The following is a 27961-nucleotide window of genomic DNA, read 5'->3' as shown; positions in this document are numbered from 1 at the left end:
GTATCTGTATGACTGTATGAGTTGCAATTTTTTATTAAATTAAAATTAAATATTATTAGTGAAAAAAATGTTCCTTCTACGGCCCTTTGCGTGAAGAAGCAAGCTGCTGTTTGTACTTTGCGCTACACATGGTCTGCTCCACGTGTGTCTTACTCTTATCCTTCCTTACATATATTTTGTTATAAATATACTATACAGTATACAGTTATACACTATATTAAATATGAAATTTATTGAGAGGATTAGGAAAGATATATATATATCCACACTCAACATAAAACAATGATATAATATGTGATTGCCCCTGTATTGAAGGCACCAATGAGTTGGCCTTTTTGAAATTGCGCATGTTGTTGTGCACATTTTCAAAAACGCAAAATTACGTGTTTGAGAGAGGTGGACCACTTTTCTTGAAATAATAATAACATAAGATATGAATATGAATATGATTGATTCCTTTCTCCCCCACGTAATTTCAGCTTGGCTCATAAGTCAGTGGTACTCACTAGTCTCCTTTTTGTTCCAAAAGATGCCCCAAAATCAAAGCTAGCAGCTGAGATTAGGTATGTATTTAGAGCCACCCACACAAGAAACCAAAACACGGCAGTCATAATGTCTCAGCAACTCAGATAATCAATCAATCATTATTTTTGTTTGATGAGGAAAACAACAGAAACAGAAAGGAACTACCTCCATGAACATGTCACTTCTTCTTCTTATTGCGACACTCTTGATGGCTACAGTTAAAGTTGCAGTTACATCTTCTTCTGATGCTGTTACGCTGCTTATGAGATTCAAGGACTCCCATGTCTCCTCTGATTCAAACAACTTCCTGGCTGACTGGTCCTCCTCCTCCAAGCCCTGCACGTGGAGGGGCATCACGTGCTCCTCCCAAGGTGAAGTCACATCCATCAACCTCACCGGAGCAGGCCTTGCTGGCACCCTTGACCTCCCAACTCTCACGGCTTTGCCTTCTCTGCACCACCTTGTGTTGCGTGGCAACTACTTCTCCTTAGGGAATCTCTCTGTCTCTTCCTTCTGTGCTCTGCAGACGCTTGATCTTTCCTCCAACAACTTCTCTGGAAACTTCCCCTTCCACCAACTTCTTCCATGTCGAGCTCTCACCTATCTCAACTTGTCAAGGAATCTGATTACTGGCGCCACGGCCACCCCTTTTGGCTTCGCTGCTTCTCTGCTTCAGCTTGACTTGTCCAGGAACCAGGTTTCCCAGCCTGAGATTTTGGCTTACACTCTCTCCAATTGTCAGGCTTTGACTCTGCTTAATTTGTCTGACAACCGAATCTCTGCTCAACTCAGTGAAACTAGTCTTGCTGCTTCTTGTGCCAACCTCACTACTCTGGACCTCTCCCATAATCAGCTCTCCGGGGAGTTGCCGCAGAGTTTCGTGGGGGATTCTTTGGAGCTTTTGGATCTCTCTGGCAACAACTTTTCAGGGATGTTCTCCAGGTTTGGGTTTGGGAGCTGCAGGAACCTTGTTAGGTTGAGTTTATCTCACAATGTGGTCTCTGGTGGAGAGTTTCCAAGCAGCCTGAGGAATTGCCAGGCTCTGGAGACTCTGGATCTTTCTCACAATGACCTTGGACCAAACATTCCTGGGGCTCTTCTTGCAGGTCTCAAGAGCTTGAAGGAACTCTTTTTGGGGAGAAATAACTTGAGAGGGGAGATTCCTGCTGAGCTTGGAATGGCTTGTGATTCTCTTGTGGTTCTTGATCTCTCTGATAATAAGCTTTCCGGTGAGTTGCCTTTGACTTTTGGGGACTGTTCTTCTCTGCAGAGTCTTAACCTTGCTAAGAATTATCTCCATGGAGATTTCCTCACTTCAGTTGTAAGCAAACTTTCAAGTCTTAGGTACCTTTATGTGGCATTCAATAACATCACAGGGCCTGTTCCTCTCTCTCTTGCCAATTGCACACAGCTTCAGGTTCTTGACCTCAGTTCCAATGGCTTCACCGGCACCATCCCCTCTGGCTTTTGCTCTTCTTCCTCGCCTCTCGAAAAGATGCTTCTTGCTGACAATTACCTGGAAGGGGTGGTGCCTGCGGAGCTTGGTGGCTGCAAGAGTTTGAGGACAATTGATTTCAGCTTCAACAATTTGAATGGCCCTATACCCTCTCGAGTTTGGTCCCTTCCCAATCTTTCAGACTTGATTATGTGGGCTAACAACCTTACAGGAGAGATTCATGAAGGCATATGCAGCAATGGAGGAAACCTTGAGACCTTGATTCTTAACAACAATTTGATATCAGGCTCCATTCCAAGCTCAATTTCCAATTGCACCAACATGGTTTGGGTCTCACTGGCAAGCAACCGCATTACCGGTGAAATACCTGCCGGAATTGGGAATCTAAAGAAACTTGCCATCCTCCAATTAGGCAACAATTCACTTGCTGGAGGGATCCCACCGGAGCTTGGGAAATGTGAAAGCCTCATATGGTTAGATTTGAATAGTAACAACCTCACTGGTACTATCCCCTCTGATCTTGCCAATCAAGCTGGCTTGGTTATGCCAGGAACTGTTTCTGGGAAGCAGTTTGCATTTGTGAGAAATGAAGGTGGGACAAGCTGCAGGGGAGCCGGAGGTTTGGTCGAATTCGAAGATATCAAGGCTGCAAGGCTTGAGAGTTTTCCTATGGTGCATTCCTGTCCATTAACTCGAATATACTCCGGCGTCACGGTTTATACATTTTCCAAGAATGGCAGCATGATCTACCTTGATCTTTCCTACAATTTCTTGTCTGGAAGCATTCCTGCAAGCTTAGGCGCAATGTCCTATTTACAGGTCCTGAATCTGGGACACAATAAGCTGATTGGGAACATTCCAGAGAGCTTTGGTGGTCTAAAAGCAATAGGAGTGCTTGATCTCTCCCATAATAACCTTCAAGGACTCATCCCTGCTTCATTAGGAGCTCTATCTTTTCTGAGTGATCTTGATGTCTCCAATAATAACCTCACAGGCACCATTCCCACCGGTGGTCAGCTAACAACTTTCCCTTCTTCTAGATACGAAAACAACTCTAATCTTTGTGGTGTTCCTTTGCCACCTTGCCACGGAGCTTTGAATCGGAATCATGCAGCAGGTTTCCATGCTTGGAAGAAGAAGCAACCTATTGTGACCGGGATTGTGATTGGCCTTGTTTTCTTTGTGTTGTTTTTTGTTGCCTTTGTTCTTGCTTTGTATCAAGTGAAGAAGTACCATTGGAAGGAGGAACAGAGAGAAAAGTACATAGAAAGTCTTCCAACTTCAGGTAGCAGCAGTTGGAAACTATCAAGCATTCCTGAGCCTCTCAGCATCAATGTTGCCACCTTTGAGAAACCACTGCGAAAGTTGACATTCGCGCATCTTCTCGAGGCTACTAACGGTTTCAGTGCCGAAACCTTGATAGGGTCTGGTGGTTTTGGTGAAGTCTACAAGGCTAAGCTGAAAGATGGTTGTGTTGTTGCTATCAAGAAGCTTATTCATGTAACAGGCCAGGGAGACAGAGAGTTCATGGCTGAAATGGAAACCATTGGAAAGATTAAGCACAGAAACCTTGTTCCACTGCTGGGTTACTGTAAAATTGGAGAGGAGAGGCTTCTTGTGTATGAGTACATGAAATGGGGAAGTCTAGAGGCTGTTCTTCATGATCGTGCCAGATCGAAGCTTGATTGGGGAGCAAGAAAGAAGATTGCCATAGGGTCAGCAAGAGGACTTGCATTTCTACACCATAGTTGTATTCCTCATATTATACACCGGGACATGAAGTCCAGCAACATTCTTCTTGATGAAAATTTTGAGGCTAGAGTTTCAGATTTTGGCATGGCAAGATTGGTTAATGCCCTGGACACTCATCTCAGTGTGAGCACACTTGCTGGAACACCAGGTTATGTACCTCCTGAGTACTATCAGAGTTTTAGGTGCACAACAAAGGGTGATGTCTATAGTTATGGTGTCATACTTCTAGAGCTTTTATCCGGGAAGAGGCCGATCGACTCGTCGGAGTTTGGCGATGACAACAATCTGGTTGGATGGTGTAAGCAACTTCACAAAGAGAAAAGAAGTAGTGAAATTCTAGATCCTCACTTAATCAAGCAAGCATCCAGTGAAGGTGAACTCTACCAGTGTTTGAGAATTGCCTTTGAGTGTTTAGATGAGAGACCGTATAGGAGACCAACTATGATTCAAGTCATGGCAATGTTTAAGGAGATTCAAGCTGATACAGATAATGATGTCCTTGATGCCTTCTCTATGAAATGCAATGTCATTAAGGAATCATAACAAGAATTACTACAAGACTCAAAGCCCTTTGAAAAATGAAAGCAATTCTGTTCTCATCTATCCTTTTGAAATTGGAAAAAAGGTTCTTTCACCTTTTGATCAATGTATATATAAGACAAAGGCTATGGTGGATTGAATTGAATGAAAGGTTGAATGCTGAGGTTATAAAACAGAGTTCTATGTTCTCTTTTTTTCTGCTGATTGTGTTTTCAGTCACATAAAATTGGTAGATACATTATTTTTTTTCCTATTAATTTCTGTGATCTCATTAGGGGTGGCAACACTACCCGAACCCGCGGGTACCCACCCCGCCCCTACCCGCTCCCCGCCCCCGCACCGGGGCGGGTTTTAACGGGGCGGGTTCTTCTGCAGGGCGAGGCGGGGTCGGGTTTAGGTTAAACCCGTCCCTACCCGTCCCGGTACATATAATATATATAAATATATATATTTTTAATATATAATATATGTAACATATATAAAATAATTAGTAAAATGATTAATAATATTATATCATATATAAATTTTTACTTTAATTTATGTTATGTATGTAAATGGTGGTTATATAATTTTTAAAATTTTATTTTATTTGTTGGATTTAATAATTATAGGGGCGGGTAGGAGCGGGACGGGTACCTGCAGGGACGGGTTAGGGTTTAACATTTTACTACCCGCGGATAGAGCAGGACGGGTTTCATGCGGGTTTTATGTCAGGCGGGGCGGGGTCGGGTAGAGCAAAAACCCGCCCCTACCCGCCCCGTTGCCACCCCTAGATCTCATGGTCAACCTCAATTTTGCTAATGCTTTCAATGCCATGTTTTTCTTTTTCATTCTTTTCTGTCATTACTAGCACAGTTTTGCTACCTTGTGTCATTCATATGATGCAACTTAAAAATGCTAGAATCTTATGTATGTATATAAAAATGAAGGCAATGAAAACTACTTTTGTTATATCTTGTTTTTGGTTCTGCATTATGAAATTATATTGGAGTCACCTAGTCAAACTCCATATGTTACTTTCCTCCTTTTTCTCATCAATTATTGAAATTTTATGATATTCTGAAAAGAAAAAGGAAAATTAAAAAAAAAAAAAAGAAATTAAGACCTTTTCATGCACTGTCCTTTGAATACTTTTTCCAATTTTTTACCCCTCACTCTCAGGAATAATTATTATTGCATACTGTAACGAGTCCAATGACATTACATAGGTGAACCAAATTCAGATCTTAACTTTTTACTTTTTCAATCCTGCATTAATGGACAGTTGCGAATTTTGACTGAAAGTTACATAGAAAACTAGCATGTCACCATAGAAAACTAGCATGATCTTAACAGGTCATAGTACACTACTAATAAAAAAGAATTTGTAACTTTTTATTTTGAGGAGTTCTAATCCTACGTTTTTTAATTTCAATATGGAGACAAAGGTTGGGTTGGACGTGGTTATGGAGAAGAGAGGTGCTTGACCTGTGTGTGGTGTCAGAACACCACAAATCGGACCATGCGAGTTCTTCATAGCTTGTCGGACGGTCTGAGTTGTAGCTAAGAATACGGATTCATATAAAAATTCATATATATATACAAAACGCACCGTCCGATTTGCATGCTGTGAAATTCAAATTTCAGCCTCTGCCAAATCGGACCCTCCGATTTGTTAAGCAATTTTTGCCAACAGAACTCGCAGGGTCCGAGTTTTAACTCCTGCCACTCACATAAAGCTGTCCCACAATTTGGTCTAGCACGCCTTATTTCCATATACAGGCACATCACATTCATAGGTTCCATAACGAAAAAATTGAGCCTCTAATCCTATGCTATAGAAACCAACAAAATAAGTCATATATATTAAGAATAGAATTTTCTTGTGGAGATAAAACATCACTGCAATAAGGATCATAAAAACGTGAACATCACATATATGTGTTCCAAGTTCCCAAGCTTTAATCTGCAACTTTGCCTTGCCTTGCAGCTGGTGCTAGTTTCCAAAAATATTGGATTGTGACAAAGTGATAGCTTACATGTGTATAGAACTATGGAGAGAAGCTTGTTTCGGACTGATGCTAATTTTATCAGAGATTCCTATAATATCCTCCAAAGGAAGAACTTTTTATTCAAAAGGATATCTACCCTTGATTTCTTCTTCTTCTTTTTAAATTCACTTTTTCTTTTCTTATTAACCATTGACCAAGATACTGAATACAGTTCCTCCAAGAGTACCAAGCCTCACTTTACCTTTACAATAAAATATCACAATTATATATAGAATGTCCATAGAATAGTACCCTTTTCTATTAATATTATTGTTCACCTATAAAGTCATTATTGATGAAATTTTTTATAGCAACTGATTTACTGACTTTCTCTAATTTTTTTTCCCATTTAAGTCTTTGTATAAAATCATATCTTACAAGATCAAAAGAGAAAAAATAGATAATACTCAATTTGCCTCCTGAATTTGCATACGATCCTCAATTTAGTCCCTAAAGTTTTAATTGCCTTTATTTAATTCCCAAACTTTGCGAACATGATTCATGTTAGTCCTTGAAACAATTTTCACTGTATACACTTTAATAAAACGCTATCATGGACAGGCGGATGCCACACTAGACTATGTAAAATGATGTGGTCTTGATTTTGACATTCAAATAACCAAAAAACAACATCATAAGTGATGTTTATTGAAACTTTACCTAACAAAACAAGTGATACAACATCAGTTTTGAGCTATTTAAATGCCAAAACCAAAACTACATCATTTTACATGTTTCAGTGTGGCATTTGATTGTCTATTTCAACACTCCATTAATATTTTTTAAGTAAAAATCGTCTCAGGAATTAATATGAGGCACGTTTATAAAATTTGGGGATTAAATAGAGGTAATTAAAACTTCAGAGATTAAATTAAGACTCGCGTGCAAGTTCAGGGACCAAATTGAGTATTAACTCAGAAGAAAAATTAAAAAAAAGAAAATTGGATACAGATATCTCCTGTATACAAGTGGTAATAATAAACTAATAATCCAAGAAAGACAAAAAATGGGATCGAAGCTTTGCTAATCAATACTAATAAAATATTAGTGAGAGTTAACAAACTCCGCTTAATTCTCTGAAAAGGGTTCATGTGTTTGTCCTTTTTTTAATTATCGTTTATACATCTAGGCCATAGACTGCAATTTCGTGACGCATCTCATGAATAGATACGCATGTACATTTAATTTTCTCCTCCTTATCATTTTCTAAGGCTAATTAATTGGAAATTAGATTTTTCTTGTTCATGGTTTATTCTTCGAGAGCACCGTATATTAATTTTACTTCGTTAATTCGTCTCTATCACGACGTCCTCGTCATGTTCACCTACACCAACATAACGTTTAAAATGCAAATATTATCAATCTATTTAATGGTTACATATTATATATTCGATTTTCTTAAATAGATATTTCAAAATATAAATAATATCAAATCGCAAGTGTAGAAAGAATAATTGAGCATGGCCTATCATGTGTCCTTAACTTAATGGCTACACGGCTTTACTTAATTTTCCTTTGGGATTTTTCAAAAGCAAAATGTTTAGGATCTTACAAGTAAAGATAATTCCCCTAAGTGCAATAAACTTTAGTCTATGTTATTCGATTTAAACAAACTAATAGTCGCTGGAACACACTAGATTTATATAATTTTTTTTTTTTTTTTGCTTCCTTGAAGTACAAGACATACATGCTATAAAGTATAAACCAAAATTGTCGCTAACAAACATTACCGCATCAAAGACTAAACATGCGTTAGAATCAAGTTGAAGCAGATATATTTTGTCTTAATTTCAGTTATGATGCAAACCTAAAAATGGTAAGTGTGTGATTTAAGAAGAGAGGAGAACCACAGGGTGTAAAACTAACTATAATTAGGGGTGGCAATGAGTAGGATAACCCTACCTGCTCTTAACCTGCGGGTACCCGATCCTACCCGCGGGTTACAAAAAATATACAACATTATTATATAACTTGATGATAATTTAAAATAGAACTGATTTTTATGTAAAAAAAATATTAAATTATCAATTAATGATTTTCTTTTAGTGATTAAGGATCTTTTGCATTTAGTGAGAGGTCTTTGATTCAACATCTACTTAAAACATATTTTTATATAAGTATATAACATAAATATATATAAAGTGCGGATTGGTCGAGTAGAGTTGAGACTCAACCCGCACCCTACCCGACCTGCACGAGAACCCTACCCGCACCCTACCTTACCCGCTGCGGATCAGGTTGGCAACCCTACTCGATCGAGTGGGTCGGGTTGGATACCCGCGATAGGGTACATATTGCCACCCCTAACTATAATGTGCGATCGAGCTGTATGTATGTATGGTAGTTGGTTACAAAGTTGCAATTGCATTTCATGGTTCCAACTTCCAAGTGTTTGGCAGCCATGCATTTTCTCTCCTTTCACCTCAATTAACTTAGCATGCATCTCACACTCAAAAGTTCAATTACATTTTTGACTTTGTTTTTCACTTGTACCAAATTTTGAATCATTCATATTTGTTCAACATTTTGTCTTCTCTTGAAATATACTGAAAGTTCTGTATCTTCGCATACATCACATTGAAATCAACGTGAATATTGATATGCTTTATGTCACTTTCACATGAGCAAAATGAATGAATAGTTGGGTGATGTTAATTACACTATTATTTTTTTCTTTTAATCTTGCATAATGATAAAAAAGAAGGGTGACATTACTTGTGCCAATGGCATGTAAAATTAAGAGGACTACTACAAGAAGTGTAATTAATTAACCAAATAAAAATGATGAGATCCTCAAATGCAAAGCAACCACACGTTTTCTCATTTCACACAACTAATGACTACAAGGCCAGCTGGGTTTGTTCTACTGAAAGTGACAAAAATGGTACCAACCTCCCTAAATTTGGAGTAAAAACAAACAGTTTAAATAGTCTTTCTTGATTTACATGGTAAAAAAAATAATAGTCGATCCTATTATTGCAGCATAATATCCTAAAAAAGACGAATTAAAAACTTAGTGATGCTATTATTTAAAACATGCCAAAAAAATAAAAAATAAAAAGAGAGAAAGAAAATGAAAATAAGGTTGTGTTTGGAAAAAGATTTAAAGATAGGAGGTGAGGTATGTGTCAAAGATTCCATTGATTTTAGAGGTCCACCACCATTTCACAATTATCTCTCTTTTCTCATCCACCTTCCCCACAAAGTCCTTCTTTACTTTTGCTTTAATAATGATATTAATAAACTAATAGCTTATTTAAAAAAAGCTGTAATTACATTTTTTTTAATTTAGTAAATTTAAAGAAGAAAAAATAAAATATGGTTCTCTTTTTGGAACTATTCTCCAGTCAGGCTGCTTTATTCATCATTCAATAGCACAATCATTTCATTGCAAAGAAAAAGAAAAACACAAAAGAGAGGAGAGACATGTTTTACAGACAGAAGAGAACAGCTGATAGATGATAACAACAACATCAACAACAACTGCGTGGTAAGAACACAACACAAAACAACGTTGTTGTTGTTGTTATTGTCTTGTAATATTGCTAGATCAATTTTACTTCTTCTAACACACCGAACCCAAACACCTTCTGGGTCGGGTTCGGGGTTGTCGGATCCGATTCTCTGCTTCAATCGTTGTTGTTCTGGTGCTGCTGGCTGCTTCTCCTTCTCCTTCTCCTTTTATGATTCTGTTTTGTTGTTTGCTCTCAACAAATCATCACTTTTTAGGTAAAAACTCTCAACATTCTCTTTCCTTCTTTTTTTTTTTTTTTCACCTCATGGTTTTGTTGATTTTGGCGATTCGAAACAATGTTGTTCATTGCATTTCGTGAATTGGGTCAGATTTTCATGTTCTGTTTTTAGCTCTTTTGTGTCCCATTTCCAAGGTGGCTCTTTAATGGTTGAAAGCGTGGACATTGTCATCTGGTTCATTTTCTCGCTTTGGTGTGATTCTCTGTTTTTGGCAGCAGATTAAATAATTATTTACCTCTGTTTATAGTTATACCTACATATTCTTGTTTTTTTGTTGGCATTATAGAATGTATTGAGAAATTTTGGTGATGCAATTTAGGTGTTCCAAAAGGGAGGTGTGAATGGCTGGGATTGATGAAAATGTTGGGGTCCCCGGGGATTGGAGTGGTCCTAGCCCAAGTCCCAGAACCTTTTTCTCTGTAATGTTAGGGGAGGATAATGTAGCAAGATCAATGTCAGACCCTCCTCCAGGTGGTGATGGAGCACAAGATGGTGATCAGAAGTTGGTGTCACGGGGTGGTCTTGTTGAGAGGATGGCAGCTAGAGCAGGGTTCAATGCACCCAGGTTGAACACTGACACCATTAGATCTACTGACCTTTCACTCAATTCTGATGTTCCTTCTCCATACTTGACCATACCACCTGGTCTCAGTCCTACCACCCTTTTAGATTCTCCGGTCTTCCTTACAAATTCACTGGTGAGACAAGTTTATGTTGTAGTGCTTTTCACATTTAACTTGGAAGCTATAACACTTTGTTATATGCCTTGTAATGAGTCTGTATAATTGCAGGCACAGCCATCTCCAACAACTGGAAAGTTTCCATTCATCTCAAACGGCAACATATCATCCAATGCTCCTGAAAGATGCAAAGATAACAGCTTTGATGATATTTATGCATCATCCTTTGCATTTAAGCCTACGACAGATTTCGGCTCCTCTTTTTATCAAGGCGCTGCCAGAAAAGTAAGTACATCCTAGAAGCATTTCTTTGCCACTGGAGGTTAGGATTTAAATTTTAATCCAATATGGCATGCCATATGTACAAAAATTTGACAAGTCATATGGAGTAAAACAGTTAATACATCTGGTTTAATTATCTTCATATGCACATAATATGGGATATTTAGAGAGTTGATAGTTGTGATTTGTATCCATTTGGGTTATTTATTCTATCTCCTGTTTGCAGATGAATCCTACTACAATAGCTCAACAATCTCTTCCTGGTGTTGAGGCCCCTGTTCAGTCGGAACATTTTTTTCAATCGCGAAGTGCTGATGTAGTAAAATCTCAAACTCAGAATAAAAATGGCCTCCATCTTCAGCCAGACTTTATTGAGTCATCTCCTCAACAGGATACTGTCGGTGTTAGCGTTGAGCATTCGCCACAACTTGAAGAGCAAGCAGATGAAGAGGGAGAGCCAAGAGGGAATGGTGACTCAGTGGCTGCTGGTTTTGGTGGTGCACCATCTGAAGATGGATATAATTGGAGAAAATATGGCCAGAAGCAAGTTAAGGGTAGCGAGTACCCACGAAGTTACTACAAGTGTACACATCCAAATTGTCCTGTGAAAAAGAAAGTAGAACGATCTCATGAAGGCCACATAACAGAGATCATCTATAAGGGAGCACACAACCATCCTAAACCTCCTCCGAATCGCCGCTCAGGAATAGCTTCGGCCAATCCTCCAAGTGACATGCAAATGGACAATCCGGAGCATGTTGAACGACAAAGTGGCAGCGACGGAGAGCTGGGCTGGGCTAATTTACAGAAGGGGAATGTAGCTGGAGCTGCTAATTGGAAGAATGACAACCTTGAAGTGACATCATCAACATCTGTTGCCCCCGAGTATTGTAACCAGTCCACCAATTCACAGGCTCAAAATGGTACTCAGTTTGACTCGGGAGATGCGGTGGATGCATCTTCTACTTTTTCTAATGAAGATGATGATGATGATCGAGGTACTCATGGTAGTGTATCATTAGGTTATGATGGGGAAGGAGATGAATCAGAATCTAAAAGAAGGTACTTGGCATTGCTGCTTTTGTTTTTTTCTTTTAAATAAAAATAATTTCAGAAACTATTATTTGCCTAAATGAAATCAACTATTTAATTCTCAGGAAACTGGAATCATATGCAACAGAGTTGAGTGGAGCTACTAGAGCTATTCGCGAACCTAGAGTTGTTGTACAAACTACCAGCGAAGTAGACATCCTTGACGATGGTTATCGGTGGAGGAAATATGGGCAGAAGGTTGTCAAAGGAAATCCCAACCCGAGGTAGCCATTCTCCTCTTAACTATTTTGTTGATCTCTTATTCCCCTTCATCTTCATGCACTTTATGTTGCAACTTGCAAAGCTGAAATGGGGATTGGCCTGTTTCTGTATTGCTGCAGGAGTTACTACAAGTGCACAAATGCAGGCTGCACTGTGAGGAAACACGTTGAGAGAGCATCACATGACCTTAAATCTGTAATCACTACATACGAGGGCAAGCACAACCATGATGTTCCTGCCGCACGCTCTAGCAGTCATGTCAATGCTAATGCTTCTGGCAGTGTTCCCGGGCAAGCAGCACCTGGCGTTCTGCAACCCCATGTTCACAGACCTGAACCAACTCAAGTTCCCGGTGGCATTGGAAGGCTTGAGAGGCCTCCTGCCCTCGGTGCATTCAACCTATCGGGGAGGCAGCAGCTAGGACCTCCACATGGCTTCTCCTTTGGAATGAATCAACCTCTTCTGCCGAACTTGGCGATGCCTGGATTCGGCCCCGGGCAAGCAAAGCTTCCTGTGATGCCGGTTCATCCATTCTTGGCAACGCAACAACAACGTCCTCCTAATGAGATGGGGTTCATGTTGCCCAAGGGTGAACCAAATGTGGAGCCTATTCCTGAGCGTCATAACCTGCCCAGTGGCTCATATCAAGATCTCATGAGTCGCATGCCCCTTGGACCTCACATGTGAAATTTCATTCCTTTATTCTTTCTTTAAAGGAAACCCCAATGTTTTACATTCACAAATATATATACATACATACATATATATGCGTATGTAATGCGCAGGCATACATTTACATAGGTGAACTTTTTCATCAGTTATTCTTATTCAGTCTCTTGTGTAATGTGTTGACATTCTTCATGATATGTCAAAAGGTATATGTAGTTTATTCTGCTCTAATTCAAGAATACCAGTCATATGTACCCAAAAAAATTAACAAAAGAAACTCTGGTAATAGAAGGATTGAACAATTATTCAAAATCATTTGACAAAACATAATATTCAAAAACAATCCATGAAATATTTCAAAAACAATCCATGATAAATCACATGCATAATAATAATAATAATAATAATAATAATAATAATAATAATAATAATAATATCACTACTGCGTCCATGATTGAACCAAGTTGGCAAGTGATGCAGAGGATGAACCCGTTTCTGAAAGTGCAGCTAAAGCCATGTCCTTCATCTTGGAAATGCTGTCCCTTAAATCCTTCCCTTTCCCATCAGACTCCATGACCATCCTCACCACCCTCTCCACCTCTTGGGCACTGACGAGCCCACCGTGTTCTTGAGTCTGATCCACCGCAAGAGCCACCTTCATGTCCTCCACCATGAGGTTCCTGTTGATGTGCTGCTCCGCATAGAGCGGCCAAGCAATCATGGGCACCCCAGCAACCACAGCTTCGAGAACAGAGTTCCAGCCGCAGTGAGTGACGAAGGCCCCCACGGATTGACGACTGAGGATCTCAACCTGGGGGGCCCACGAGGCCACTACCATGCCCCTGTCTTGGGTCCTGTGGGTGAAGCCAGTTGGCAGCACTGAAATGGGGTCAAAGTTGTCTTGATCAGCAAGTAACTGGTTGGTTCCTGGATGCAGTGGGGGGCTCTTGACGACCCACAAGAACCTTTGGGCGCTCCGCTCCAAGGCTTGAGCTATCTCTCTCAGCTGCTCCACTGAGAACGATCCTCTGCTTCCGAAACACAGGTACACCACACTTTTACTTGGTTGTTTCTCCAACCATGACAAGCAATCTTTGCTTTCTCCACCAGGTTGATGCTGTTGATCACTCGGATCGGCGATCAAGGGGCCAATGTAATAAACCGGAGTCCTTTCTTTCTGGTTGGGAAAGCAAAGACCTTCTTCAATGGCCTTAACGGCGTTGACTTCCAGCTCTCTGAAAGTGTTGACCATGATCCCACTCGATCTTGGAAGCTGCCTGCAGAAATACACCATCTCCTCATAACAGGGGTCCTCCCTATCCAGCAACGGCTCCGGCATCTCCCACGCCCTCACCCCCGCCGTCATCCCCGGCACCCTCAGCTCCACCTTCAGATCCTTCAGCGACTTCTCCGTCTGCTCGTGGATCAACGGGAAGTAGATGTAGAGCGCAATCACGGCGGCGCCGGAGGTGAAGAAGTAGTAGACGGGGATTCCCATGGAGGAGGCTGCGTCCATGGCGGAGGTGCAGAAGATGTCGATGACGAAGGCTTTGATGGTGGAGGTCTTGGAGATAAGGGTGAGTGCGGAGGTGACGTTGGGGACGTTGTTGCGAATGAAGTGGAAAGCCCTTGCGGTGAGGCTGAGGGTGCCGGGGGGAGGAGGGTCAGAGTGGGGGAAGCGGTGGAAGGAGATGGAAGGGTGGTCGGTGGAGATGCGGTGGATGTAGGCGTCGGTGGAAGGATGGTCGAGGAAGCCGGTGGTAAGGAGGATGGTGATGTTGTGGCGACGGAGGGAGAGGCGTTTGGCCACTTCAACCATTGAAACTATGTGGCCTATGCTCGGAGCTGCATACAACACTATTCTTTCTTCCATCTTTCTCTCTCTTTCTTTCTTTCTTTCTTTCTCTCTCTCTCACACACAAACTCCTCAACTATGTATATTGTTCATATTTGTTGACTTGACTTTTAGTAGTTGAAACTTGAAAGAAGCCTTATAATCATACATGTTAAATGGTTAGGTGAGTAACAGATTGATTATTAACCGACACAAGAATATGCTTTTCAAACCCCATTGTATTCGATATTCATTTGCTTCTTTCTTATAGTTACTTTACAAGATGCACTTTGCTAAATTATGCAAAAGAATCTCAGCTTAACTTGTCACCATTGGATTGAGGAACTAAAATATACATCAACTTATATAATCAGTCTTCACTCATAACTTGGCTTTCAAAAGGGTAATCAAGGAGATCCATGCTACCTCCTCACTGTTTCTTTGGTGAGGGTAACCAAGCTAATGCCCGTTTGCAGTTTCCACAGCCAAATGGTTTTCTCTCCTATTTCGATTCACTTCCTTCCGATGGTTAATCTCTTTCCTGCAAAATATCAAATGCACCATGAATAACTTCGGCTAAAATAATTCTTATAAATTCGTTCAGTATCACATGAAAAAGGTATCTAAACATTATCCAATTGCAGCAGTGGCTAAGTCTTATATTAACAACATATATCAAATGGCATAACAATTATGTTCAAACCACAGAAAGAAAAATTCGCTTATGATCATCTAGATCTCCTCTTTAGCAAGAAAAAAATTTAAAGAAAGAATATGTATATATTCGGCAACTAAATATGTCTGATAAAACATTCACAAACACACATGGCAATGAAGAAAGAGCTATAAACCTAAACTCAAGTCTTGACATCTACAAAAATATGCTGCAGCAGTTCAACATTTTAACTCTGACTAACATACATAGTTTGCATAACAAAAATTATCTGCGAGTATTTTATGTGCTGAAATGAGAAACCCAGCTTTAGTGTTAGGTAGGGAAACAGAAATTAAAGTATAAACAAGTATTAGATAATAAGTTAACCTGAGACAATGCCATAGTGCATCATAATGAAGAAGACCAACAATTCTCCGCTTTCTCTCTCTATTGCGATCTCCACCGCGTTTAACCACTGGTAATTGCTTAATGCCCTTGGCTTCCATTAACTCCTTGGCCACAGCCAAACTGGTATTGGGATAACAGGTTAGAAGTCCACGCTCTCGTCCACGATAGGTCATACCCCGAGTACAAACAGAGGAAACTAAGCATGTATTTGCCTGTCAAATATTTAATTTGAAATATTATTTGAGACAAGACTAACCAACAGGTATTGTAGACAGTATAACTGGGATTTTTCAAGAATAAATCAATTGACATTTTTATCACAGTAGTATAACAGGAAGATCCAGGCATGAATTTCACTAATGTATTTGTTCATCACTGCATTTAAAACCCATTCATCAAAGCTTTAATATATCATCTTAGCAATTGTATCCCTACCGAACCAAAACATAGAAACCATTTGTGTTATGATTTTATTCTGAAATTGGAACCCTCACATTTTCTATTATCATGTATTGTAAAAGGAAAGAACAGGGGGGAAAAAATACTAATCCCAGAATAATTTGCAGAATGATTTTTAAATATATAAAGAGCAGAAGCACTTTCTACATACATCCACAAATCCTGAATCCCTCATAGAAGTGTCACTAGACTTCTCGGGAAGACACCTTCTGATGTCACCATATGTCAGTATTCCTTCCAGAAAACCTTCTTGATCGACCACCAGCACACAGTTCTGGTGGCCATCATGAATGCATTGGATTGCATCTTTCAGGGTTGCAGATGATGAAACCTTCAGATAGCTGTCAGACATGGCCTGAGAAACCTGAAAAGAGCAATAATGACATTAATGAAGGCATAAAGTTGATGGACAAAAAAAAAGGATCACATGTCAGCATTCTGCTGGAGAGTTAACAAGAGAAGGATTATTTTTATTGATTAATAGCTTTTATCAACCTTAAGATTTTCGAGATGAAGTTCCTCGTCAATTGCTTCATGATCAGCAGCATCACCAACAACAGAGAGTTCTAAACCATCAGCAGCATTTGCCTGTCTCCAGTTACCTTCATTTTCATCAGCAGGTGAAACTGGAGAATATCCTTTAGGCGAGTTTCTTGTATCAGATTTGTTGTCAATTTCCTTCTTCCGGTTTGTCACAGAGGGAACCCATATTGCTAATCCAACAGCCCCCTAGGTACAAAGTTTACAGTAACACAGTACGACAACTGTAATCAATAAGAATTACAATAGGACAGAGTACTCCCTAAAATCAATAAAATATTATGCCATAGAGAAACAATTTTCTTCTGCCTTGCTTTAACATAAGATACAGGGAAACAACCAATGAGAAAATGAGCATGTAAGAATATACCAAACATCTTCTCTTGTTCAGTCGAGGTAAAAGAATGCAGTTTGCAAATTTTTCATTTTGTTAAACATAAGAATAGGAGAACAGCAGAAAACTGCACATGTAACTAAGTGAGCAATTTATTACCACTATCATGTAATTTTGGGTAAGAATTTTATTGAAGAATTACCATGAGAGGAAGCAGTATTCTATAATCTTTGGTCAGTTCAAACAGCAGTAGAACTGAAGTCAACGGGACAGAACAGACAGATGCTAACGTAGCAGCCATTCCAACCTGTGATAGAAATTAAAAATAACTTGTGATTATATGAGCTTACATCAACAAAGCTTGATGTCAACAGTGACATTTATACAATATAGATACTGCACAGTAAAGTCAACTTACAAGAGCATATGCCTGGGGTTGGGCCACAGCAGCATTTCCAGGGATTGCTGAATTGATAACTTCTGCTGCAACGCCTCCAAATACGGCACCAACTGCAGAACCAATCATTAAACTTGGCGCATAGAGACCACCTACTAGCCCAGAGCCCTTGCAAAGAGTTGTTGCAATAACCTTAGCAGCTGCCAATTGCGTCAGGAGCCATATTCCAGGAGCTGAAGCACTAGTTCCAGTATGGAGAATTTCTTCCACATTTGTGAAACCCCAATACAATATTCCAGGATATTTAAGAGCAATGATCCCAGCTCCTAAACCGCCTAAAGCAGGACAGACCACAAAAGGAAGGCCAAACTTTTCCTGGATCAACTCAAACAATTCAGTGAACCAATCAACCAAACGAGTCATGGCCACACTTACAACACCACACAGCATTCCCAATATCAGGTATAAAGGTAGTTCTGCAAGCAACATCATGAAGAAGTATCAGACATGTACTTCATAATTATGACTTCATTCAAGAAAGGCAATGATTTTTGGCAGTGTGCATGCAATGCTGTTGTTTGGTGTTAATGGGTGGGGGGGATGACACAGTTTTGCAGGATAACTTCTTGTGGTTACCTCTTTGGTGGGATAAAGAATAAGAGAGACGTTTTCTTTTTTATCTATGCAAGGATGGTTATCCCCTGTTGTGTACTATCTTCTATTCTAATTCTAATAAACTTTGTTGTCCGTATATATATATGTATGAGACGTTTTCCATCATATCAAAACAAATATGATAGATGCACAAAGAAATATGGTCACAAACATAAACTGTATATAACAAAAACAGCAAGGTAAAGGAGAGTACCAGCAGCAGATTTCAAATCATATGCAGGCACTGTAAAAGCTGAGTGGGTTCCTAGTAAAACGTTTGATACAGTGGAGGAGATAACAGAAGCCAATATAATCATGGCAGTTGTAAATGGGGGAGAGTTTTCTGCACGAAGAGGCCTCAGCACTGTTTCAATGGCGAAGAAACAACCAGCAACTGCAGCATTAAATCCTGAAGAAAGAAAAATTGAAAGCTAAAATAACCAATATATAGAAATCAAAAGAAAAATGTAGATGCTGCCAATCAGTCCTTACTCTTAAACCAAACATAATTAGAAACAAAACACAGGGTTGATTGATCAAATTATCCAGTAAAGTTAGGTGCCCAGATATGGATAAAAGAAAATTGTCCAGGGATTCCATTCTCAATTCAAATTCTTGAGAATTTATTGTCCTTATGTTTATCTTCCCAATCATGAATAACGTGAACACCAATAAGAATTTTGTCCTTTAAACAATTTTTTTGGTTGTTAAATTGTGATTAAAAAGTTCAACAAGGCTCAAACGAGCAGAATATGAAATGTATAGGCATTAAATGAGATTCACAAAGTGATTTTAACAAGATTGCCAGGCTACCTGAAGAAATTCCAGCTGCCGCACCAGCTGCAATAAGTGCTATTCTTCTTTCTCTGTTATTTTCCATCATTAATGAGAATCCGTTGGCACATGACTTTCCAATATCAACACTAGGACCTTCAGGACCCAAAGAACAGCCAGTACCTAAAGTGACTGCAGCTTGGAGAGCCTTTATTGTGGGAAATACTCCAGAGAGCAAATCAAAACCTTGCCTTTGGGAGGAAGTGGACTGATTTATTTGTTCCAGTATTTCCAGTAAACCATGCATCATGCCAACAATGACTCCTCCAAAGACAGGTATCAAAAGAATCCGATGCCATGTATCAGCCAGTCTCTGCAAACGAAGCCAAGCAGCACCCTCATTCGGAGTACCCGCCCAGGCCCATTCGTGTATTAGATGCACCTAAATGAGCACATAGCAGCACATATCAGATCATTTGAATTCCACAATTGGCCGGTAAAGAACCCAGTCTAGAAATAGAATATAGATGGCTAGATACCACAAAACTAAATGATTTCAGAAGGTCAGTATGACAATACTACAACATTACAAAAACAGGCATCAAAGATGGCCTGACAACCATGACAGCAAATTTATTAATGCCCAAATTCCCAAGAGATAATACCTTAAATAATTTCAGAGTCTCACAGTAGTAACACAGAAGATATAAAATGAATACAGCAATAGGAAGACTTAATAAGCCATAGCTGTTGACTAGATTGAAACAATAATAATAAAAAAAAGAGCACTTGTGATTTTGGTCACCTCTACTGTTAATAATTTGTTCAGAGTAGAAAATGGCAAAGCTCTAGCATATCATATTTCTTTTTATGTCAATGATAGTGGGTTGGTGGATACATCGCATGAACCTTAGCCGATGCAGAGGCAGACTGACAAGCATGCAAGAGGAAACAGCCAAGAGTAGCTATATATCAACAAGCTGCGGCACTGAAAGGATACACACCCAACAAGATGCCATTCTCTTTGGTATAAAAATTCATGACTCTTATAACTTCATCTTCAATGCCATACAAGATAACCATAAAACAGACCCCGGTTTATCTAATTCCTAAACCAGCCCACCTTGTAACCATTGAAACAGCACTTCTAATTACTGATATTAGAGAAATACTGAAATATTTTGACAGCACTGCACCCGACCAGTAAAAGCATAGCATACGGCAGACAACATGATTACATACCATCAGATTAAATTCATAATATTATATTTAACAAGTTTAAACATGATCTGGATCTCAGAAGTGTTAATCTTTCTAACTATCTATCCTAAACATCGTAGTTTCTAGCCATTGAGATCAAGATTCTCGCATCCTAAACATGACAAAACCTTGTTGATCTTAGAATCTAGATCAATTATGTGAACCTACTTATTTAAAAAAAAAAATGCGACCAGCCATAAGAACAAGTCCGAATAATCCATCAAAGCAAGCAGCTCGAAATATTACTTATTAGAGAGCAAAACAGAGAGAGAAAGAGAGAGGGGGGGGGGGGGTGCATACTCCTTTATTGAAAGCAGCAACGAAGAGGCCGGTGGCGAGGCCAAGGAGGCAACCAATGAGAAGCAAAGCCCATTCTGGAGGTGCACTGTCGGTAAGGACATCTTCATCACCATGAAGATCCAAATGAGAGTGGTGATTATGAAGATTGTGGTGATCCCTTCTATCTCCATCTCTATCTCTATCTCTATCTACATCTTTCTCAAGACGCTTGAAACTGTGTCGGTGACCCGACAGCCTAAGAATATCCCTGAACCCTCCTCTGCCACCGCTGCCACCACCTCCATTAACGACGACTGAGCGTTCCGATACTTGAGCTTCCACATCGCGCTCCGCATCTTGTGGAAGCCCCAGAAGGCGGTTCTGATCGCTCTCAGACATCGAAAACTTACCCAGATTCCTTCAAAAACCCATCAATGAAAATCGGCTTGAATCCCAAAACCCAACATCCAAATTGAAAACACACCGCTTCAATCAATCCCGAATTTGAAATCCCAATTCTCAAAATTTTTGTAATTTTTTGAAGATACAATCAAGGGGGCTCAATGGATGATGATGATTCCAATGGGCCTTGTGGCGTCGCTATCTCATGAATCAAATGGCGAAAGCGAGCGAGGAAGGTGAAACGTAAGAGAGAGAATAGTGTTAAGAAGGTTGCTCCTAATTCCTAAATGCAAAGTGACTTAGGCTCCAATCGAATCAAATGAAATCAAAGTGGCACTTCTTATTGCTTCTTCTTTACTTCCCACCACCTCCTCCACCCTGCGTTTTTCTCTTTTCACAAATATGAACACCCAAAACGTGTTTTGGTCAAACGAAATTACAAGCACCCATTTCTATTTGTCAAAATTTACAGAAAACCCCTTAAAAAATATGTTTTCCACTTTCCTGTCTATATCAATAATTCAATATGTTTTGAACTTTTGATTGTTTTCCACTCATCCCTTAAAAATATTGCAAATTCAAGTTTTGGACCCTTTTCCTTTATATCCATATACTTTTCCTTAAAAATATTTATTGAGTTCAATTTAATGCTGAGTCTAAAAAATTGTATACAATCGGCTAATTAATTTATGTATTAAAATATTTTTTTTGAATAATATTATATAATCAATATATATTATTATTTTTAATAAATATTTAATCAGTAATAATTTTACACTCATATTTATAAAAAATTTACATACAAAAAATATATAATTTTTATCTATATTTAATAGAATATATACATATAAATTAATATAGTTTATATTTATATTTTTTAAAATTTGTACATATAAATTAATAAAATTTATTTATTAAAAATAGATTAATATTTATACTAATCAAATAATAACTAAAAATACTAAAAATTATTAGCCCAATCATTTTTTATTTTGATAGAGTATAATTCAACTTATTTTGTATTTTAAATATTTGGTTTTAATCATTGTTATTGATTTTTTAATTAAATACTTATGTGACAAATTAACTATATACATATAATTTATTTTGTTATATCAATATTTAATATTTAATCTCTCATATACAAAAGAGTTAATACTCAATTTGGCCTTAAAATTTGAAATCCGATTTAAATTGACTTTTAAAATTATAATTGATTTAATTTAGAATCCAAAATTTATAATAATAATTTGTGTTAGTCTTTGAACTAATTCCTGTGAATGGCGTGTCACTTTTTCACATTAACTTGTTAAGATTTAGACTCTTCATTAAAATTTATTAGACATTGTATAAGTTTGATTAGCTCTCCAACATCCCCACAAAAACGACAATAACAAATTCAATTTAGAAAATTCGGGACTCTAGGAGTAGTAGTCAAGTTTCTAAAAGTTCTAATAGGTATAGATCACATGAAATTTAAGCGAAGAATTCAAATCACAGCAAGTTAATATTTCAAATTAATATATTATTAACGAAAATTAGCTTAAGGATTAATGTAAGTTACAATTACAAAGTGTGAAATCTAATTTGAGTGTATTGAAATTTTAAGGATCAAATTGAATCTGACTTCAAATTTTAGAGACCAAATTAAATATCATCTAGGATGAATAAAAATTACAATCATATTAATCCGCAATGTATATAAAAAATTAATTAATAATATAAAATAAATATTAAAATATAAACACACAATCAACAAGCTATATCTTAAATGGTATAATCTTCCCATATTTAATTAAAGGTCATGAATTTGAATCTCTCTGTCTTTGATAAAAAAAATATAAATACAAAAATAATATATATTTATATAATAATTAATTAATAACTAATTTTTTATTTACATATATTCTTTAAAATAATTTTAGTTAACTTGTTTTTTATTTTTATACATTATCTTCCCCCACCCTCCAAAAAAAAACCCCCCAAAAGTGTAACGATCAAAATGGTGCTTAGCTAATTTTTTAAAGGCGAGTAGAAAATGATTAAAGTGTTAATAACAAGTTAATAGTTAATCCTAACAATTAAACAAGAGAGGGAAAATTTAGGCCAAAAAAAGGAAAAAAGGAAAGAAAAAAATGGCATGATGTGGGTAGTGGAGGTGCAGTGGAAGGAAGCAAAAGTGCAACAACACAAAGCTGTTGCCTGTTTCAGTTAGATGTTTGCTTCTTCTTCTTCCTTCTTCATTCTGGACTCAACTCAGCTCATCGATTCGATTAGATTCGATGTCGCTAACTGAAATCACATCGTAAATTGGCAAGATTCATGAGTCTCTCTCTCTCTCTCTCTCTGCATCTTCCTTCCCCTAAACCTAATTACTAATTACCATAAGAATTATTAGATTAGGCTGATCCCTTTCTCCTTCTTCTACCTTTTCATTACAATCATCTGCTGTCTCCACTTATGTCGCACCAACATATTATTATTATATATTGCATGTTTTGTTTTCATCAACAAATTCAGCTGAGCTGAGAGCTGAGAGCTGAGAGCTGAGCTGAACTGAGTTGACTCACCGATCCACCAACAGAGATGCACCCTCGCCAGCGCAGCCCCCGAGGCTTCTATGCCACCTCCGATTACCGCCATCTCAACCGGGATTCCTCCTTCTCAAGACCCCATCCCAACCCAAAACCCTTCTCTCACCCTCCTCCTCCCGCACCCCCTCCGCCTCCCTCCACCTCCTCCTCCTCCCGCAGAGTTGCCCTCCTCGCCGGCGGAGACATCTTCGTCGAAGCTGGTCGTCTTGCTGCGGAGTATTTGGTCTCTCAGGGCCTGCTGCCCCCCAATGCGCTCTCCTTCAAGTGGCAACAAAATAACAGTTTCAAGAAGCACGGTGGCGGTGCTGGGGGCGGCGAATTTCCGGTCGAGGGAGGTGGCCGGACGTCTGCTCTTGCGCGGCTAGGGAATACGGTGGCAACTGATATTCCATCTGGGAGGAGGAAGATGGGGTTTGATGATTTTGGGCAGAAAGGTAGCAGGAGGAGAGGAAGTTTCAGGGGAAATGGTTTGGATTGGGGCGGTAGAGAATTTAGGAGGAATGGGTCATGGTCTGATAGGTCTAGGTATACCCCTGAACGTAAGGATAATGATGATGCTGATGACAGTTTTAGTAGACACAAAGATGAGGACCTGCATCAGCAACAGCACCGCCCCCAGCAAATTGGTGTTGCTGCTGATGTTGATAAACCGAAATCGGATTCCAATGACACCGTGCCAAGCACCGAGACTGGAGATACTTTGCATGCTGAAGGAGACAATGATATGCTTTCTGGGGAATCCATGGACTTGAAACAAACTTCTTCTGCTGATGGAAAAGATAAAAGCGATGTGGATGTGGAGGTTGCAATGGAGAATGCAAGTGCCGGAGTTATGGATGTCAAGGATGGCACTGTTGACAATGAGGATACCGAGAAATCCGGCGGCTCAAAGAATTTATCTGTTCAGTCCAGTGATCAGGAGAGTAATGAACCTATTACTGATTTGCTCTCACTATTCAAATCTATTAAGGTGCCTACCAAGCCTCGCTCTTTGCGTGGACACAAGAATTTGAAGGGTAATCCGCAACAGAATGTTGGAGATGAAGACACTCATGATGCAGGGGATCTTCAAGGACCTCAAGTATTGGCTGAAAATGTGTCTGTCAAAGTCTCCTCCTCAGGTGATTTACTATCTGACGTGGCTAATGCCTCGGAACATCTTGAATCAAACATGTCCAATGTAGAACCTGATCATGATGATGTTGATGAGGATTTGAAAGAATTAGATACTGCATGTAATGCTGAGGTAGATCAATCTATTGGAACTGATTCTGGACAAGATTTAGGTTATATGCATGATAATAACCGTGAACCTAGTGCAACTCTATTGGACCATGGAAGTTGCGGTTCAATGTCTGAGGAAAGAGGTGAAAAACGTGTTGCTGAAGTTGATGATTTGAAAGAGGAAAGCAAAAGAGTGAAAGAGTGGTTGCCATCACTTCCCCCAAGGACTGAGGGTTACTTTGAAAACATCAACGCAATTGGAATGAAAGAGATCCCTGAGGAAGATGATCTTTCACATCTTGACAAAGTGACTATGACCTCTGATCAGGGAAGCCTGATGAGTACTTCACAGTTCACAGAAGTTGGTGATAGATCGATTCTTCATTGTTCAGAGGAGAAACAATCGTTGCCAAGTTCGTTTAGAACTTGTGATCTTAATCTCATGGAAGCGTCTGAAGTCCATGAAAATCAAGCTAATCATCCAATTCTTATTTACCCCCCTGTTTCTGAAACTAAGAAAGCTGTACCAGTTGATATAGATCTGACTGTGAGTCGCACTAGTATACCTGGCAAATTCAGTACTCAATCAACAACTGGCAAAGAGATTGAAGTAATTGATCTAGAATGTGATTCCACTCAAGAAGAAAAGCCAATCGACAATATGGAGAGAAAGTATGTTTTTGCACCCCCTCCCCAAAATATTTCTTTTTCAAGATTAATGTCTACCTTGTTGGATGTTTCTATTCTATATCCAAGTTATAGCACTTTCAATAAGGACCTAATTGATCTAGTTATCATCATTTCTTCTTGGTGAACATCGGATGGATCATATGGTTTTAAAGATTCTTTATTTACCTTGCAGCTCTTTTACTAATCTGTTGTCATTCAAATACACAGGTCAGAGGCTATGTTTTCAGGCCTTGAGGGTTTCTCTAATCATGCTCCAAGTACTGCTGATATACATGATGTTCAGGATGGTTACGGGCTAATGCTATCAGAATTGCTTGGGGCGGATTTTCCAAACTGTTCTTCAGTATCGACTGACATAAATTCTGTTCACAATGAAATGGGCCTTCATAACGGAACGGTGCCAATGGTAGTCTCAGATTATTATGGACTTAAATACATGCTTTATTTAATATAACTTTTTGTAGACTTGATGATTACATCATGTTTTATTTAATTTTCATTTCAGGGAACACTTGCTGAGGATGATTCCATATATATGTCACTGGGAGAGATACCACTACCACTAGGTATGCCACTTTTTTTTAGTAATAGCTAATAGGTCATTTTCTTTTGTGTTAAAAATTCCTGTAATTTGTGTAAGTTGAATTCCAATGATGCAATTATGGGTGAATAGCTAGTTAATGCTCTACTACTTTCCTTTACTTTTGACATGGCCAAGATCATAACTGTCTATCAAATATCAATTCATTGTATATGCTACGTTCAAGAAACATGGAATGCACATAGCCTTTTCCCTATTGTTAATAACACTGTGATGCACACTGTTAAAACCTTCTGCATATGGGTTCTCCTAGATCCTTTTCTCTCTATATTTTGCTAGGACTTGGGAGATTTCTTTTTTGAAGGGTGTGGGAGAAGGGGAGATTAAACATGTCTTCTTCGCATGTTCAGTGGTCTCCCCCCCCCCCCCCCCTCCCTCCTCCTCTTTCTCTTTAGCCATGCATTGCTACCATGTTTGCTTGGAACCACATCAACCCAAGTGTGGTTCCTTTGATTAACCCTGCCATTCAGATTTCCACCTCTGAACCAACCAAGTCACTCAACTTTTCTGCCACAGATGTCAGCCGTGTTACCCAATATTTGTGTGTGACACTTAAAAATCTATACCCTAACAATTGAATTGGTAATTTAGATTTATTATTGCTTTTTTCTTTTTTAAATTTGGTTAGATTTGAGCTGTTTGGGGCAAATGGTCTTACTGAGACATTACTTTCCTGAGTTGATATAAAAGCTTAGGATGAAGAATAAGACAAGCTAATGGGAAATATTCAATTTAGCACTAGATTTTGGCCAATCCTGGCATTACCTATCTGGCTATGCTACGGAGTGTGTTATTATTCTCTAGCTGCCTGTCTCTTCTTTGTCCTTTATTAGGCATCTTGCTGCTGATTCACTCTCTGACAGGTTTCTGATCAGAGCAAATGTGTAGTTTTACCAATTGTAATGGGAAATTCTTAGATTTTGTAAGATTTAAGTAAGATCAGATAAGTATCTCTGCAGCATGATCTTTGTGAGTGAAGTGGGATAGGGGTGTGGGTGCATTGAAATATAGCTGGATAGAGTGATAGGCGTGTGCATGAACATTTGTATCCGGATTGCGACCTACAAAACCCAGAGCCAATAACCAAGGTTAAAGTAAATGATTTACTGCAACTTTTATGTGATGCGTAACTTGTAGATTTTATAAAACAAGATATAAAGGTTTATTCTGCAGAATCCTCTCCTGCTGTTCCTACCTCCTTGGTACCTAAACTAATTTGCATTTTTGTATAGGATTTTTGCGGCCGTGGGAGCAGCCACCACCACAAGATTATCAGAAACCGTTTTGATCCGATGTGCTCCACAATATTCAACAGGGTCGTCAATGAAGTCAATAGCTTTATGTAAAAGTGAAATGAAGTTTTCATTTTGTAAGCTGAATTCTATTCTGTGTAATTTTCTGTAAACTCTTTCTGATGTCTCTGCATCTGGCCGGAAGATTATTTGACAGTTACTAGAAAAGCTAAATATTCTATTCCATTACGTACTTGGTCATCAGTAGGGAATTGACATTCTAAGAGTATTGTGAATCCAATTACAAATGGTCACTTCGAATATCATATGTAACTTCTTATATCGAGTTTTAATGTTTATAATTTCTCACCTGTGTTGGAGTATCACCACTCTAAGGTCTTGGTGGTATTTTACTTGTAATACAAGTCGTAATTGCTGAAAGCGTTATGAGTTATGAGTTATGACCATAGTTTCCTACAACCTTACATGATATATGATATTCTATAATTGAGTAAATAACTGGATTTCGTTTGTCAAATACAAATTTTTCCAAGTAGTTCCACTTCTTTAATGCGTATCCATAATATTCAGATTGGAATTTATTGAAAAGGAAAGTAATAATA

The 27961-nt window shown here is 38.7% G+C and overlaps 5 protein-coding genes across 6 annotated transcripts; 3 read left to right on the top strand and 2 right to left on the bottom strand.

Annotated features, from left to right (window-relative positions):
• The first annotated feature begins 451 nt into the window (after positions 1-451).
• Positions 452-4446, top strand: LOC107645046 (brassinosteroid LRR receptor kinase BRL3). The gene has a single exon (XM_016349055.3). It carries the CDS (start codon positions 695-697, stop codon positions 4274-4276), a length of 3582 nt encoding a protein of 1193 aa, XP_016204541.2. The 5' UTR covers positions 452-694; the 3' UTR covers positions 4277-4446.
• A 4987-nt stretch (positions 4447-9433) lies between these two features.
• Positions 9434-13237, top strand: WRKY2 (WRKY DNA-binding protein 2). 2 transcript variants are annotated; one of them, XM_016349056.3, is made up of 6 exons: positions 9434-10032; positions 10376-10754; positions 10848-11021; positions 11245-12080; positions 12176-12334; positions 12452-13237. In XM_016349056.3, the coding sequence occupies exons 2-6, from the start codon at positions 10398-10400 to the stop codon at positions 13017-13019; spliced, it is 2094 nt and encodes a 697-aa protein (XP_016204542.1). In that variant the 5' UTR covers positions 9434-10032; positions 10376-10397; the 3' UTR covers positions 13020-13237. The 2 variants fall into 2 exon arrangements, with proteins under 2 accessions (XP_016204542.1, XP_020959076.1); XM_021103417.2 differs by having other exon boundaries at positions 9649-9793.
• Positions 13238-13265: 28 nt separating this feature from the next.
• Positions 13266-14903, bottom strand: LOC107645049 (UDP-glycosyltransferase 88F4). The gene has a single exon (XM_016349058.3). It carries the CDS (start codon positions 14872-14874, stop codon positions 13441-13443), a length of 1434 nt encoding a protein of 477 aa, XP_016204544.1. The 5' UTR covers positions 14875-14903; the 3' UTR covers positions 13266-13440.
• Positions 14904-15056: 153 nt separating this feature from the next.
• CLC-F (chloride channel F) lies at positions 15057-21509 on the bottom strand. The gene is made up of 9 exons (XM_088499571.1): positions 20617-21509; positions 19096-19498; positions 18497-18691; positions 17650-18104; positions 17434-17538; positions 16853-17086; positions 16509-16721; positions 15878-16110; positions 15057-15376 (listed from the first exon to the last, which is right to left on the bottom strand). The coding sequence occupies exons 1-9, from the start codon at positions 20992-20994 to the stop codon at positions 15295-15297; spliced, it is 2298 nt and encodes a 765-aa protein (XP_088355697.1). The 5' UTR covers positions 20995-21509; the 3' UTR covers positions 15057-15294.
• Positions 21510-23049: 1540 nt separating this feature from the next.
• On the top strand, positions 23050-27700 carry LOC107645050 (uncharacterized protein At4g26450). The gene is made up of 4 exons (XM_016349059.3): positions 23050-25487; positions 25713-25911; positions 26011-26071; positions 27339-27700. The coding sequence occupies exons 1-4, from the start codon at positions 23584-23586 to the stop codon at positions 27392-27394; spliced, it is 2220 nt and encodes a 739-aa protein (XP_016204545.1). The 5' UTR covers positions 23050-23583; the 3' UTR covers positions 27395-27700.
• Positions 27701-27961: the final 261 nt, after the last annotated feature.

This window comes from Arachis ipaensis, chromosome B9 (genome assembly GCF_059453495.1).
Source record: "Arachis ipaensis isolate K30076 ecotype BB chromosome B9, ASM5945349v1, whole genome shotgun sequence".
Lineage (NCBI taxonomy): Eukaryota > Viridiplantae > Streptophyta > Magnoliopsida > Fabales > Fabaceae > Arachis > Arachis ipaensis.
This window is presented reverse-complemented; position numbering and strand designations above follow the sequence as displayed.

Bases quoted from the DNA above. Each gene is read 5' to 3' on its own strand.
- LOC107645046 (XM_016349055.3), top strand. From the start codon at position 695: ATGAACATGTCACTTCTTCTTCTTATTGCGACACTCTTGATGGCTACA.
- WRKY2 (XM_016349056.3), top strand. From the start codon at position 10,398: ATGGCTGGGATTGATGAAAATGTTGGGGTCCCCGGGGATTGGAGTGGT. The intron at 10,755-10,847 runs GTGAGACAAGTT...GTATAATTGCAG, and splicing joins TCTTCCTTACAAATTCACTG to GCACAGCCATCTCCAACAAC. The intron at 12,335-12,451 runs GTAGCCATTCTC...GTATTGCTGCAG, and splicing joins AAAGGAAATCCCAACCCGAG to GAGTTACTACAAGTGCACAA.
- LOC107645049 (XM_016349058.3), bottom strand. From the start codon at position 14,874: ATGGAAGAAAGAATAGTGTTGTATGCAGCTCCGAGCATAGGCCACATA.
- CLC-F (XM_088499571.1), bottom strand. From the start codon at position 20,994: ATGTCTGAGAGCGATCAGAACCGCCTTCTGGGGCTTCCACAAGATGCG. The intron at 18,692-19,095 runs GTAGCCTGGCAA...TTCTTTCTTCAG, and splicing joins GGCAGCTGGAATTTCTTCAG to GATTTAATGCTGCAGTTGCT. The intron at 17,087-17,433 runs GTAATTCTTCAA...CTTTGTACCTAG, and splicing joins GAATACTGCTTCCTCTCATG to GGGGCTGTTGGATTAGCAAT.
- LOC107645050 (XM_016349059.3), top strand. From the start codon at position 23,584: ATGCACCCTCGCCAGCGCAGCCCCCGAGGCTTCTATGCCACCTCCGAT. The intron at 25,912-26,010 runs GTAGTCTCAGAT...TTTTCATTTCAG, and splicing joins ATAACGGAACGGTGCCAATG to GGAACACTTGCTGAGGATGA. The intron at 26,072-27,338 runs GTATGCCACTTT...ATTTTTGTATAG, and splicing joins AGAGATACCACTACCACTAG to GATTTTTGCGGCCGTGGGAG.